General features: G+C 43.5%; 1 protein-coding gene across 1 annotated transcript; it reads right to left on the bottom strand.

Annotated features, from left to right (window-relative positions):
* Positions 1 to 413: 413 nt before the first annotated feature.
* On the bottom strand, positions 414 to 13,302 carry NDUFB6 (NADH:ubiquinone oxidoreductase subunit B6). The gene is made up of 4 exons (XM_062207000.1): positions 13,016 to 13,302; positions 10,552 to 10,644; positions 4,765 to 4,809; positions 414 to 590 (listed from the first exon to the last, which is right to left on the bottom strand). The coding sequence occupies exons 1-4, from the start codon at positions 13,193 to 13,195 to the stop codon at positions 522 to 524; spliced, it is 387 nt and encodes a 128-aa protein (XP_062062984.1). The 5' UTR covers positions 13,196 to 13,302; the 3' UTR covers positions 414 to 521.
* Positions 13,303 to 16,141: the final 2,839 nt, after the last annotated feature.

The raw sequence follows: 16,141 nt of genomic DNA, 5'->3' as shown, positions 1-16,141 counted from the left end.
GCACTGATACTTTAAAAATTGTCTTTTATATTCTCGTTTGTATGACCAAATTCAAAGCAACTGCGATTTGACAGCCTTAGATCATAGCTAGGACGACAGACCTTTCACTCTGATCTCTAAAACACTGCCTTAAACATTTCTCAGAATGCCCTCTTTCAAAACAGGTGTCTGGAATTTCTGTTCTATTTGCTTGTTGCAGTATCTCATTCTGTTGCATACTCTCACACCAAATTAGTTAAGTACTCTGTTTAAGAAAAATTGTGACTAAAAACTTTCTACAGCTTGTTTTCCAAGTCAAGAAGGGCCAGAATCAGTAGGTGGTCATTCATGTCATCTGTGTAGCAATGTGGTGTTATTTACTGTTAAATTACCTAGAGTCTTAAATTGTACAATTGAGAAGAAATAGGACACTACTCTGAAAGTCAGCTTTATTTAAGTTATTAGTCCAGAAAATGTATTCAGTAAATCTGGTGGTGGAAGAACAAACTTGGGCTCATACACCTTTGAATTTTAATTAATCTTCAGTGGTGTTCATCAGGAAATTCTTTCATTGGTGGAATTACTTCTCCAGTCTCCAGAATTGTATCACCCTAAGGGGGAAAAAAAAAAAGCATTTAGTAGACAAATCTGAAATCTGCAGGAGTGGAAGTTCCATTCTGCTCTATGTCCAACATTGAATGGAAGAGCTAATTGAGCTCTGGCATTCACTTTAAAAGTCTAAAGATGAGTAATCAGTATTCAAAACCTTCTGGTATAAGGGAAAAAATATGGGAAGTTTCACTCGAAATACACAGAAAAGACATGAAAGTTATGTCCTCCAAGTGATAAAGGGATAATCTTTATTTTGCATGGCTCCAAGAAATAGAAGCCATAAAAAGAAGCTGAAAAGAAACATGTTGAGTTCAACTTAAGAAGGCAGTCTATTCCTAGCAACTGAATACATAAAGCGGTTGAGTTTTCCATTTGAATTAATAATGCAAACAGAACACAAACTTTGGGTAACTGGTGCTGGTGTCTTTCTCAAACCCACATAACAATGTGTGGTTGAAAGGGCATGTGCTTTGAATCAAGTAGTGAAACCTCTTGTAACCTCAACAGACACACTGTATACAATTGTATTTTTTTAAAACATTTACTTATTTTGAAAGTTACAGAGAGAGACATTCTATCCACTGGTTCACTCTCCATATGGCCACAAAGGCCAGTGCTGGGCCAGGCCAAAGCCGGAAGCTTCATCCTGGTCACCCATGTGTAGCTTGGGCCTGTGGAAAGTTTTTCACTGCTTTCCCAAGCCATTTGGAACTGGAGCAGCCAGTACCCAAACAGGTGCCCATAATGGATGGTGGTGTTGCAGGCAGCAGCTTTACCCACTATGCCACATCGCCAGCCCCAGCTGTATGCAATTTTAGAAAAATTACTTAACTTCTGCTTTAGCCATGTGTTTACTATAACAAACTGTCTTGGGGCCAGTGTTGTGGCACAGTGGGTTAAGCCGCCATTTGCAGTGCTGGTATCCCATATGGGCAACATCTGGAGTCTTGGCTGCTCCACTTCTGATCCATCTTCCTGCTAATGCACCTGGGAAAGCAATGGAAGATGGCTCGGCTCCTTGGGTCCCTGCACCCACTTGAGAGACCCAGAGGAAGCTTCTGGCTTCAGTTGTGGCCATATGGGGTGTGAGCCAGCAGGAAGATCTCTCTCCCTCCCTGTAGCCCTGCCTTTCAAATAAAAAATAAAATCTTAAATATATTTGTCTTTTTCAGATGGTCTCCACATAGCTGCCACAGAGTTGAGAGAGGCAGGCACATGATGACAAATAAATCAATAACTATGTATAGAAAGAGACTTTTCTTTCTGCATGTGAGACTGACTAGAAGCAAACACATTAGATGTCTACCAGGTATTTTCCCATGCTTGACAAATGTTAAGGAAAATGGGTGGTAAAAGAAATCAAACATACAAACTACAAAAGCTTGTGAGTATCTGAAATTAAGACAACCTCTGCCATTCAACCTTTGAGCAAAATGCTTATCTTGCAGGCCGTACAAATGCTGAGGAAGTGTGCTTCCCAATACCCATTTAGATGTGGCCTAGGTTGATACTGAAAACCCGGAACCCTCTGGACAGAACCAGGGACCCGGAAGAACAATGAACAAAGGTGTTCCTTCCAGAAAACAAAATGAGTACCCATTCAAGTAGTATTCCACAAACAAGGGATAGAAGTCTTTACAATGTTTGGCTTCTTGGATTTCAGAATTCCTAAGAACCAATGATTGCTGTGCTATCCACACAGGGGGTAGGTATTGTGGCACAGCAGGTTAAGTTGCCCCTTGAGATGACCATATTGAAGTGCCTGGTTCTAGTCCCAGCTTTTCCACTTCCACTTCCACTCCAGGATCCTGCTAATGCATCCTGGGAGGCAGCAGATGATGGCCCCTGCCACCTATGTGGGAGACCCAGATGGAGTTCCTGGCTCTTGGTTTCAGCCTGGCCCAGCCTGAGCTGTTGCAGACATTCAGATAATGAACAAGCAGATGGAAGATATCTTTCTCTTTTTTCATTCTCCCTGTCCTCTTCTCTGTCACTCTACCTTTCAAGCAGAGGAATGTATGTGGGCAGGGGACATAGTTAACGTGTCTTCTTGGTTCATCAATTCTCAAATCAAGAGAAGTCACATCTGAACCTGACATACTACTGTGCATGATCTCAAGATCTCCTATTTGGAGTTGGTTGCATTGATGGAAAGGAAGTTAAGGAAGGGACTGAGTATGTGACATGCATAGGTAGAAGGAAGCAGAGAGCTTTGGGTGATCAGAAGGATGGGCTGTGGCGGACTCCATGCATAGGAGTCTATGGAAGAAAAGACAGCATATAGATATTTGGGACAATGAGAATGAGTTCTGGCTGTTATCACTTGAGTAGAAGAGATAACAACCTACTTTTAAACTTAGTCCTTAAAAATATGCTGAGACAAGTCTCTTCCCCTACGATGATCTTGGAAGCCTTATAACCCAGAGGCACAGCTACAAGATTAATGATCACCTATTCACATTAGTCTGCGATGTCAAGAAGCTATAAACTTGTCTTGGTAAGCCAATGAGTAGAGTCAAGATTTTGTTACCACCTATTCTAAAACATAAAAAAGTGGGCATTCTTCAGTTTCTCAAAAGGGAAGATTTCCAAAGGTGCCAATGACAGAGAAACAGGAAAGAAACATCCATAATGGAAAAAAGTACAGAAACAGGAGAATTGCTACGTTATCACTGATGTGTTCTTCTGAAGAAAGCCCTCCTTTTCCTTTAAGGGGGAATAGCAAAATAGATGCTAAACAAATCTAAGTAGGAGACCAAATAAATATAAATTACTCAACTGATGATACTAGCAAGATAATTTCCTATGTTGAGACTCCCTGGGCCCTGACATCAATTACAGAGTTCCAAATGGATGGTTAGCTTTCATTATAATTCCATTATTGCAATAGATAATGGATGATTTTGACTATGTCACTTGTTTGAAGCAAGAATCAACAGTGAGGGGCCGGTGCTGTGGCGTGCCATGGCGGGTAAAGCCACCTCCTGCAGTGCTGGCATCCCACATGGGCATTGGTTTGAGTCTCGGCTTTTCCACTTCCGATCCAGTTCTCTGCAATGGCCTGGGGAGGCAGTGGAGGACAGCCCAAGTCCTTGGGCCCCTGCACCCGCAAGGGAGACCCAGAGGAAGCTCTTGGCTCCTCGCTTCAGATTGGCGCAGCTCCGGCCACTGCAGCAATCTGGTGGCTGAACTAGTGGATGGAAGACCTCTCTCTCTGCCTCTGCCTCTCTGTAATTCTGCCTTTCAAGTAAACAAACAAACAAACAAACAAAATCAGGGGCTGGTGCTGTGGTGCAGTGGGTAAAGCTGCCGCCTGCAGTGCTGGCATCCCATATGGGTGCCAGTTCAAGTCCTAGCTGCTTCACTTCCAATCCAGCTCTCTGCTATGGCCTAGGAAAGTAGTACAAGATGGCCCAAGAGCTTGGGCTCCTGCACCCGCGTGGGAGACCCAGAAGAAGCTCCTGGCTCCTGGCTTCAGATCGGCACAGCTCCAGTCATTGTAGGCAATTGGGGAGTGAACCAGCAGATGGAAAACCTCTCTCTCTCTCTCTGCCTCTCCTTCTCTATGTAACTCTTTCAAATAAAATAATTATTTAAAAATAATCAACACCGAATTTTGTTGTTTTTTAAATTATGGAATTTAAGTCATAGTAGTTCATTATCTGTGACTAGACAAGAAATTAACATGTTTTACTATGCTAACAATAACCTCACAGCCAGCCAGTAAAAACAAGAACTATTATACAATCTTTCAATACTGAAAGAACTAATTAACATTTGAAACACACATGAAAACATTTTAAAATCACAGATGAGGAGCTTAAAGTCAAACCTTGAAAAAGAGGGACAAAACCATAGGAATATGAGTTTTGAAATAATAACAATTCAGTTGCTGTCACCATGCTCAGATTTGTGCCTTAAGTCTTTTCAACATGAAATAGCACCAGTGAAAAACTTGGTACCTTACACTCACATTTTAGACAATCAAAATCTTAACACAAGATTGAAAATAAATGTGTTCATTTCCCACTTTCAACTATAATTGCTACCTCACATTATTTCCTATTTAAAAAAATACAGCAAAAAGAAAGACACATTTTAGTCTAATGATCTCTTACAGGGAAGAAAAGAGAAAAATAATGAATAAAAAAACTATGAAGTCTTTAGACTTACTGGGAATATTCTGGGCTTCCTTTGAACGATGGCATATGGTTTTGTCTGCAAGAAAAGTAACTGTGTTATTTACGGTGTTATAGTTTCTTCTGAAAATAAATCACATCCCAGATTTTAATTTAAGCCCCAAACTTTCACAGAACTTGAGACCCTACATCCAATTATTTACTCAACATTCTACATGGCTATCAAATAGACATCTCACACTCAATCAGATCCAACATAACTTCCCCTGCCCAAACTGGTCCTCTCCACAGCCCTTTAACTCCCCTACCTACGGAGTGATTCCTCAGTAGACCCTGTTGGGGTTTTTTTTTTTTGACAGGCAGAGTGGCAGAGTGGGCAGTGAGAGAGACAGAGAGAAAGGTCTTCCTTTGCCGTTGGTTCACCCTCCAATGGCCGCTGCAGCTGGCGCACTGCAGCCGGCGCATTGCACTGATCCGAAGCCAGGAGCCAGGTGCTTCTCCTGGTCTCCCATGCGAGTCCAGGGCCCAAGGACCTGGGCTACCCTCCACTGCACTCCCGGGCCACAGCAGAGAGCTGGCCTGGAAGAGGGGCAACCGGGACAGAATCCGGCACCACAACCGGGACTAGAACCCGGGGTGCCGGCACCACAGGCGGAGGATTAGCCTAGAGAGCCGCAGCGCCAGCCTAACCCTGTTGGTTCTAGCTTAAGAATATTATTCTTACCACCCCCAGTAACACCACCCTTCTCCAAGACTCTGACCAATTTTTTTCACATGGACTCCCACAATGGCACCTGCTGGCCTTGCTGCTTCCACTCTGTGCCCTCCTACAGTTCAGTCTCCACAGTGCATGCAGGGAGGAGTATCACTCCTGTGCCCTAAGTTTCGTTCTTATTAAAAAGGCAAGGTCCTTGATGTGCTAAGACACTTCATGATCTGGCCCACATCCAGTTTTTGACCTCCTAGCACACTTTCCCTTATTGTATTATAGCCCAGCAGCCCCTTTAACTACCAGTCTGATCAGTCAAGCCTGCTTGTGCCTCAGAGTCTTTGTACTTTGTTATCTTGCTACCTGCAACACTCTTCTAGATAGCTGCTTGGCCCATATCCTCACTGATAAATGTTTCTTTTAAAATATCATTTATTCAGAGAGGCCTAATTAAAATGGTAGCCTCCATTAGTAGTTTTTTACCCTGCTTAAATTCTTCTATACACTTGATCCTATAATTTATATTCTTCTTTATTTATTATATATATAATTATATTTTTATTTATTATCAGTCTTGGGGTGGGGGTGAACATCTGGTACAACAGTTAAGACACGGGGTCAGCGCTGTAGCGCAGCGGGTTAACACCCTGGCCTGAAGCGCCAGCATCCCATATGGGCACCGGTTCTAGTCCCGGCTGTTCCACTTCCAATCCAGCTCTCTGCTATGGCCTGGGAAAGCAGTAGAAGATGGCCCAAGTCCTTGGGCTCCAGCACCCATGTGGGAGACCAGAAGCAGCTCCTGGATCCTGGCTTCAGATTGGCCCAGCACCAGCCGTTGTGACCACTTAGGGAGTGAACCAGCACATGAAAGACCTCTCTAACTCTGCCTCTCAAATAAATAAATAAATCTTAAAAAAAAAAAACAAAAACCTTTTTGAATAAACAAACTTATAAATATAATGTGACACTGAACTGTCTTCAGAGAGGTACAGAATTCAATTAGACAGCAAAGGAGCTGGCTGAAGCAAACTGGCTGCATCTTATTGAAGATGCAGGCCTCCAGGGCCGGCACCGTGACTCACTAGGCTAATCCTCCGCCTGTGGCACTGGCACCCCGGGTTCTAGTCCCGATTGGGGTGTTGGGTACTAGTCCCGGTTGCTCCTCTTTCAGTCCAGCTCTTCACTATGGCCTGGGAGGGCAGAGGAGGATGGCCCAAGTGCTTGGGCCCTGCACCTGCATGGGAGACCAGGAGGAAGCTCCTGGCTCCTGGCTCCTGGCTTCGGATCAGCACAGTGCCGGCCATAGCGGCCATTTGGGGAGTGAACCAACAGAAGGAAGACCTTTCTCTCTGTCTCTCTCTCACTGTCTAACTCTGCCTGTCAAAAAAAAAAAAAAAAAAAAAAAAAAATGGAGGTAGATGAAGGCCTCCAATTACCCAAACAACAGATTAAGGCAAGTGAGTGGCCTTGGGACTCTACCAACACAAACGTTTAACTAAAATGTCCATCTCTGGTCCAGGAAAAATCCCCTGTGCCAGTTCCTCAGATAAGCAATCATACTAATGTCTAATGTCTGAATTGCCAACCCAGCAAACACTTTTTCTAGAAGATAAGCAAAAACACAAAATGTCTTAATTTTAATTATTTTATTTATTTGAGAGGCATAGACCAAAGAGACCATGCAACTGTTTGGATGCCCAAGTGCTGCAACAGCCATAACTGAGCCAGACTGAAGCCAGGGGCCAGGAACTCAATCCAGGTCTCCCAACTAGCCGAGCCATCACCCAATGCCTCTACACAGTGTGTATTAGCAGGAAGTTGGGATGGGGAGTTCAGCCAGGACTCAAACCCAGGCATTTGGTTGTGGGATGTGAGCCTCCTAAATGGCATCTTAACCACTGTGCCAAATGCTTGTCCCAAGATGAGTCTTTTGAATCCTAGAAAAATTTAGTTAATTACAGATACAAAAAAGTGAACTATAACCAGAGCATAAACTCATTAATGAGTTCTGAAAACACTGGGACAATCCGTATATTCTGGTGACTATAGTGCTGGTGACATAAAATAATCTGATTATGAGAGGTCATAACACATTAGGTTTAGGATCCTAGTTAAGATGCACAGTTGATTTAGATTTGTGATTTTTAAGCTGAAAATAATTTTGCTTTTAAATTTGCAACTAATAAAGTGAGTATTAATTTATATTCCAGGTAATTATAACCAGTTCTTGCTCCACATCAAAACCACTCTTGGATGTTACAAAAACTTTCACTGACAGAAAATATTTTTTTCATCTGGGGTTTTATATCCTGAAACAAAGGGGAAAAACAGACATGAGTATAATGATATAAAGGGGCCTATAGGCTTGCAGGTAAACGTAAAAAGTTTCTTGAAGTCCATTAACAATAGAAATATAAACTAATCCCTGAACTCCACTATTGATAATGTTAGATTTTTTTTTTTCCTTAGGTGGTATCTGCCAGATTTCTCTATTACAAAGTTACTTTTTCTAAGTACTTTGAAGACAGCTCTTTTAAGATTAATTTGGCATCCTTTGATGTTTCTTGGCTTAATTTATTATACCTATGATGGTTCTCAAATAGTGACTTCAAATTCTATCATTCCATGTCCAGTTATTATTTAGTAATTTGATCTACAAAATTTTTTTTCCTATACCCACTTATTAACTCATTTATTATTTATATCAGTATACACTCATGTGTTTTCTTCTTTTTATTCAGCTGACTCCCATCTCTTGCTATCATTACGTATTTTGATGTTTAAACTGTCTGTCCCAGCAGGAATGCTTCCAAACCTCTCGGTGTCCTTTTGATAGGTCCCCATCATTCTTTTAGCACTTCTTTATTTTCTGGCACAACAAAATACTCCAGCGTCATCTTGTACTTTCCCCGTCCCAGCCATGGAATCAGACATTTTTCCAAAGAGCTCTACATCTTTTTAGTGAAGAAATGTATTTAGAAAATAAGATCTGGGGGTTGGCACTGTGGCACAGTGGGTTAAACCGCTGCCTGTGACGCCAGCATCCGATGTGAGCACCTGTTTGAGTCCCAACTGCTCCACTTTTGATCCAGCTCTCTGCTGATGTGCCTGGAAAAGTAGCAGGTGAAGGATCAAGTACTTGGGTCCCTGCCACCCACGTGAGAGACTCATGACCCAGCCCTGGCCATTGTAGCCATTTGGGGAGTGAACCAGAAAACAGAAGGTATCTCTCTCTCTCCCTCTTTCGATTACTCTGCCTTTCAAATAAATAAATAAATCTTAGAAAAATAGGTGTGCTAATACTAAAGGGTAGCATGTTCCCAGATCCTCTCAGTGGACACAGCTAGAAAATATATATACACACAAGTACTTAGACCTGTATTTATTTCTGAATCTATCAATACATATTAAAACCATATGAATTTACACCAACACTTTCAATTACATTCTAGCACCTCAAGGTCTTTTCCCTTTTCCTATATGTAACTCCCTTTTCTAACAGGGAAAATCCTGAATCCCATTCTCACGACCCCGTGTACTTATCTGATCAGCTTCCCTAAATATAAACAATCTCTGATCATAACAGCCACACCTCAAGACGATATTCTCTTCACCTCACTAAGGTTCTGACACCTTCCTGTGGCCTGCCACCTCCATCACTGGCCACACCACTTTCCTCTCAATGTCCTCTTCTCTCTGCTCAGGTTCTACTGTCCTATACCAGGACATTCACTACCACAGCTGCTCCCCAGATAGGTGTGCTCACTTTCCAGCCTCGTGCAGCCCAGATGGCAGAATGCCCTCTGCACTGTGTGTCCCAGCACTCCATGCTGGCAGCATCATTGCTTCCCCCTTGCATGCCCTCCTCCTTCTGCCTGGAATCCAACACTCCACACCAGACTGTGCTATCCCTAGTTTTAAAAAGATGGCAGCTGGCCCTGTTCCATCAGCCCACACAAGACCTTTCAGTGAAAACGTTAAAAGCTTTTGGGCACCCTAGATTTTAAATAAAGTAGTAAAAAATCAGATAACATGAAGGAAACAGAAATGCAATGATGACAAAGATAACCATTATTGGGGCTGGCGCTGTGGCGCAGTGGGTTAATGCCCTGGCCTGAAGCACTGGCATCCCATATGGGTGCCAGGTCGAGTCCCAGCTGCTCTACTTCGAATCCAGCTCTCTGCTATGGCCTGGGAAAGCAGTAGAAGATGGGCCAAGTCCTTGGGCCCCTGCACCCACATGGGAGAACTAGAAGCAGCTCCTAGCTCCTGGCTTCAGGTCGGCACAGCTCCGGCCATTGCGGCCAATTGGGGCGTGAACCATCAGATGGAAGACCTCTCTCTCTCTCTGCCTCTCCTCTCTGTGTAACTCTGACTTTCAAATAAATAAATAAATCTTTTAAAAAAAGATAATTACTATCTATTTTGAATTTCACCTTGTAACAGATCTATGCTCAAAAAGAAGGGCAGAAATTGTTCTCTTCCCTAAATAACACTAGTAGTATTTGATGGGCTATGCCTTGATCATTTAAACACTTTTTCTATAAGGAAATGCATTTCAAGTTGTAAACTAGTACAAAGATTAATTTTTTGAAAACTCATTCTTTGGGGCTGGTGCTGTGGCATAGTAGGCTAAGTCTCTGCCTGTGGCACTGCCAGTTCATGTCCCTGCTGCTCCTCTTATGATCCAGCTCTCTGCTTATAGCCTGGGAAAGCAGTAGAAGATGGCCCAACTCCTTAGGCCCCTGCACCTGTGTGGGAGACCCAGAAGAAGCTCCTGGCTCCTGGCTTTGGATCGGCGCAGCTCTGACCATTGCGGCCATCTGGGGAGTGAACTAGCAGATGGAAGAGTTTTCTCTTTGTCTCTCCCTCTTTCTGTTTTAACTTTACCTCTCAAATAAATAAATAAAAGCTTAAAAAAATGAAACATATCTAATTACCTAAGTTTCATTAAGCCTTTTACTTAAAAGTATTCAGAATACTTCAAAATTAGTTTATAAGTGGCAGATTATTTCCACTAAGTAAAGCAGAATAAGGCATATCTGCATAGGAAATGCTCTTGAGCAAAATTAAAGGGAGATTCTAAAAAGCACATACTTAAAACATACTTACATTCACATGATATTTGAAATAATAATGAATAATCCAGGCAGGTATAAGTACATGAGTGAAAGCAAAGATGCTGTGCCGGTATACCTTATAGACCTGTGGGAAAACATACATACACAAAATAAGCAGCTATCCAATTTTGTTTTGTTGGTAGTACAAAATAAATTCAGCAATGAAATACCGATGTCATGATTAACAAATCTCTACATGGCACATATTTCTTTATAGTCTATTGCTAACTTTGCCGACTTGAATATTTTTACTAAATGTGGGGCCTGCAACAGGATACCCCAAAAGTTCAGAGCAAATGAGGTTTAAGACAAGTAGCACTTTTAAGACTGTAAGAAGGCATTCATAGATATATTTTTAAAAGACTTCTAACATGCTTATTATGTTTATTAATAATAAAACATGGCATAAATAAAAGAACGATTTTTATTGGATTTAACCAGAGTGATCAAACCTCATCTCTCTACAAATTTCAGATATCTACAATCAACACTACTCATATCTTTCTAGGTGTCAGGCAACTTTGAGCACACTGACAGTAGAAAGAGTATGTTTTACATATCAAGTTAGAGGTTTTCCAAGCTCACTCTGAGATGCCTTCCGATGCACTACTTGAAAAGAGAAAGACAACATAAAACTGGAAATGGCAATCTGGGGGCAGGCATCTGACCAGTGATTAAGACACCGGTTTAAGACGTGGGTCTTAGAGTCCCTGCATTCAATTCCTGTTTCCTAACCCCAGCTTCCTGCTAATGCAGACCCTGGGAGGCAGTGGTGATGGTTCAAGTAAGTGGATTCCCCCCACACATGTGGGAGACCTGGTTCAAGTGCCCAGTTCCCAGCCCAGCTCTGTCCTGGGTGTTGTGGTCATTTGGGGAACGAACCAAAAGATGGGCGTTGTCTCTCTCTGCCTCTTAAAATAAAAGAAAAAAAAGAAACATTTTCATGGTAGCCAATTTGACTAGAAACCCACCTACCCTTTCAAGCAAAGCACAATTTACAATCTAAGCAGAATTTAACATATACGATTACATAAGAAAAAAAGTAAAGATCAATTTCAACAAATGATCATTTACTTCTTGAAATCACTGGCTGGTGGATAGGATATCAAGTGCCAACCAGCGACCTCTAAAATCACCAAGCAGGGGCCGGGCACTGAGGCGTAATGGGTAAAGCTGCTGCCTGCGACGGCAGAATCCCATGTGGGCACAGGTTCCAGCCCCAGCTGCTCCACTTCTGATCCGGCTCCCTGCTGGTGTGCCCGCGAGAGCAACAGAGAATGGCCCAAGTGCTAGGGCCCCTGCACCCACGTGGGAGGTCCAGAAGAAGCTCCTGGCTCCTGGCTCCTGGCTCCTGGCTTCACACTGGTCCAGCTCCACCCATTACAGCCATTTGGGGAGTGAAGCAGCAGATGGAAGATCGATCTCTCCCCCTCTCTCTAAATCTGCCTTTCAAATAAATAATGTCTTTTTAAAAATCAACAAACAATATCAGAGATACAAAAGGAGAGAGGAAGCATGAATTAAACAGCTGAATTTTATCACCATAAATATGTGGTTCCACTTTCTCAGAAAAACTTGCACCAATTCTGTTTCACTAGACTTCAAGTCCTAACGCTGTGGCCATTGGTAAATCACTTCATTTCTGAAGAAGTCAGGTACCTTACATGGAAAACGAGGTCTAGGCACAGTTTCTACCCTATGGAGATAAAGAAGGAAGTAGCATATGCAAAACCCTCAGCAGAGTGCAGGCACAATGCCAACATCCAATGTCACCGGTATAACGGAGGAGGTAACGAAAAGCAATTCTGAGGGGTAGCACGCATCGCTCATAACTGATAGGATCTAATTAACAGACTTCATGAAAATACACACCAGTCCCTGAATGGGTGACTTTCTACCTAGCAAATTCCAGGAACACACAATTCTGAAGTGAAACAGTGTGTGAAAAGCACAGACAGTGGCTCAGAAAGACAGGTTTTGAGTCCGACTCACTACGCGTACCAACCGTATGGTGTCTTATAGCGACCACATGAGTTTGCTAGGGGCTCGCCGTGCCCTCGGTACTTGGGTGCAGAGTTAGCGCGTCTCCGTAATCTCAACTTGAAACGTCACACGTGTGCTCTCGAATACTAACATCACTGAGCTGTAACTCCAGCGAAGCCTTGGCTGTTCCTCTGAGGGATTTCTACAGTGCAAAACCGAAGGCTCGCTTCCTCGGCCCCACACTTGACAGCAAAAGGACCTGAGTGCCCCACAACCAAACACTGGCCGCAGCCCAAGACTCGGGACAAGACCGCGTCCTCGCTAAACCTGGTTCTCCTTCGCCGAACTGGGGACCGCAGGGCACAGTACGATGTGAGCCCGTCCTCGGTGTGGCTGCCTCCGGGGAACCTCCCGCGGCCGGCCGGCGTCGCGATGCGGGGAAGGCACGGGGACGGGGGAGGCCCGGCACTCACCACGTTCCTCCAAGGGGCCTCGTTCTGCAAAAACTTGTTCCAGAAGCTCTCCAAGGGCCACGTCCTCTGCGGGGGCAGCACAGGCTCCCGAGCGCTCAGCTCCTGGTCCTTGAGCCATCGCCTTCTCAGCTCTCGCAGCTGCTGCAGCCGCAGCTTCTCATCCGGCGTGTACCCCGACATGCCGCCGCTGGTGACACGGCGCACCCCCAAACCGGGTTCTTGTCACTGATGCGCGGTCGCCTTCCGCAGAGCGACCTTGCGAGGACGCCTGGGAGCGGCGCGCGGTTATGACGTCACACCAAAGTCCCGCCTTTGCGCTGACAGCAGGGTCTGGGCATGCGCAAACGGTTCGCTGCGTTTTAAGGGGTCCAGACTCCAAGGGTGTGTTTGGGATGGGGCGGGGTCACAGGACGGGAGGTCCTGATAAGGAAGAACTGGTGTACTGGGAGCTGGGAGGGTGAGCAAGTCTGGTTCATTGAGTGTAATGTCCAGGTGAAAAATTCTTTGCTTCCCACTCCCACCTTTGAATTCCCCTCCCCGGGACCTACAGTCTGACAGTCAACTCCCCGCCGTGTTACTTGCCGGTAGTGACCTGGGGCCACTGTTTCTTCCTGTGCGCAGATTAATATTTAGCAGGCTTACAGGGGTGCGTTGGTGGTGACCCAGAAATCTCACGGTAAAGCTCTATTCCAAAGATAGGGTGGTGAAAATACGAGAGTGTGTGTGGCTGTTCACTGCGGCAGCATTTACAACAGCAAAGCACTGGGAATTACCCCCAATTCTGAGCAGAGCTCAGGTTGAATAAATTGTGATACAACCAAGCAGTCGTACAAAGCACTAGGCACTCTGTATGGAACGGCGGAGTGAACTCCACAGTATATATTGTTCAGTGAAAGAAACTTAAGTGGAGAGAAGTGGATGTGGTAACTTTCAGCCCAGAAGGAAAGGGTGGTGGTCATACTATGTAACATTTCCTGAAGTTTTAAAAGCAATGAAAGTGAAAACATTTTTTTTCAAAAAGTACTGTTACCGGAGAAATTGCAGGGTTCTTGTCTTCGCGCAAGAAAGAATTCAGGCGTGAGACAGAGAGTAGTGGGAGGTAAAATAGCAAGGTTTATTAAGAAGGAACATCTGTAAGGACGGATGGGCACCTCTCCAGACAGGGCCTGAGAGAGAGTGCCCAGTCCCTCAGACTGGGGGAGAGCGGGGCTGCATGGGTGAGTGGAGAGTACACCCGGCCAGGCCAGGCGGGCGGCTCAGCAAAGATGCAGAGAGCTGAGCGCACAGTCCAGTTGAGGCTGGGGGTTTTAAGGAGATGGGTCTTGCTTCCCCACCTCTGCTCCTCTTGGAACAAAGGGCTTTTTGGATGTAAATAGAAAAACTTCTCTTGAAGGTCTGAAACAAAGGACTTTATGGATGCAAATGTTATCAGACCTGAGGAAGGGAGCAGGGTGTTTGACATGCAGATACTGGGCTGCACCTGGGAGATTGTGGAAGATTTATCAGGCAGGAAGCAGGAGGGGTGAGGGCCTCCACCTGGCAGGTTATCAGGTAGAAGGGGGCAGGGCAGGCAGGATGCGAAATCTGGGCTTCCCCTGAAACCTTGTTAGGATGACTTTGAGATGCAGATGCATATAGATGTCTTCTCTTTAGGCCTGTCACACACACATAAGCTCATAACTGACTTCCTACCTAACAGTACTACCTTGGGGGGGAAATGGATAGAATAGAGATTTCTCTGAATATATTTCACAAATTTGGCTTTAGAACGAAGTAAATATTCTGTATCATTAGAAAACAAAAATTTACAAAAATCAGCCCCCAAAACTCAAAAGTAAAATAAAATTCATGCATCTCACTGATCTACTAATCTCAAAAACAATAAGTCAAAAAAAAAAAAAAAAGAGAGAGAGAGAGAGAAAGAAACACCATCAGATTACAACTATACATCCATGGCAAGAGAAACTTAAAGGAGTAGAGCTGCAAAAAATACCTGAAGCCGTTTTAAGTAACCATATTGCTGTTGACAACCATAGCGGCAGTGGTGGTATTGTTATCTGATGTCAAAACTAAATGTGTATGTAAGTATTATAAGAACCGGTAAGTTTGGCATGGGAGAAATTTGATACATATATAAATTGTGGGAACCGGCACTGTGGCGTGATGGGTACGGGGCCACTTGTGATGCTGACATCCCATATTGGTGCCGCTTCTTGTCCCACCTGCTCCACTTCCAATGCAGCTCCCTGCTAATAGCCTGGTAAAGTCGCAACAGATGGCCCAAGTGTTTAGGCCCCTGCCACCCACGTGGGAGACCCAGAGGAAGCTCCTCGCTCCAGCCTGGCCTAGTGCTGGCTGTTGCAGCCATCTGGGGAGTGAACCAGTGGATAGAAGATCTCTCTCCCTCTCTCTCTGCAACTCTTTCAAAATAAACAAATACATCTTTTAATTATATATATACATATATATGTGTGTGTGTTTATGTGTGTGTGTGTATATATATACATATATATATAAATTGTATGACTTTAAACAAAAGCTGTAGTCCTGAATTTTGAGTAGGAAGAATCAGTATGAATATATGATGTGCTTTATCTTTAAAAATATGTATCATTTTGACTTAGTTCTGTGTGTTAATAATGTCCTAAAAAATGGCCAGTTCAGTAACCAAGAACGTCTACTGTTCCTCAATTATGATTTCTAAAAATATCATTTTCCATTAAAAGGAACCAGTCTCCTTGAAGAAGCAGTTCATAAGTGTTTTGCTCCAAAGATTCTTTAATCACTTAAAATTGTTTGAGACTCCAGAGAGCTTTTATTTACTATTGATGTTTACTGTATTAGAAATTAAAACATTGTAAAACATTGTACATATTAGCAAAATTTAGCAAGAATGGCATTGTTTTACATTTTTGTAAATATCCTTAATATCTGGCTTTAAAATGATGGCAGAATTCTTGTAACTGCTGTTGCATTCAGTCATATATCACAGTCTAGCTTCTGGAAAATTCCATGTACATTTGTGAGAGAGTGGAGAGTTTAAAGTGGAAAATGGCATCTTGATATTTTTGTGAATATAATTTTTTTTTGTCTGTTGTTTTTCTTTTTTTTTTCTTTTTTTTTTTT

Source organism: Lepus europaeus, chromosome 12 (assembly GCF_033115175.1).
Source record: "Lepus europaeus isolate LE1 chromosome 12, mLepTim1.pri, whole genome shotgun sequence".
Lineage (NCBI taxonomy): Eukaryota > Metazoa > Chordata > Mammalia > Lagomorpha > Leporidae > Lepus > Lepus europaeus.
This window is presented reverse-complemented; position numbering and strand designations above follow the sequence as displayed.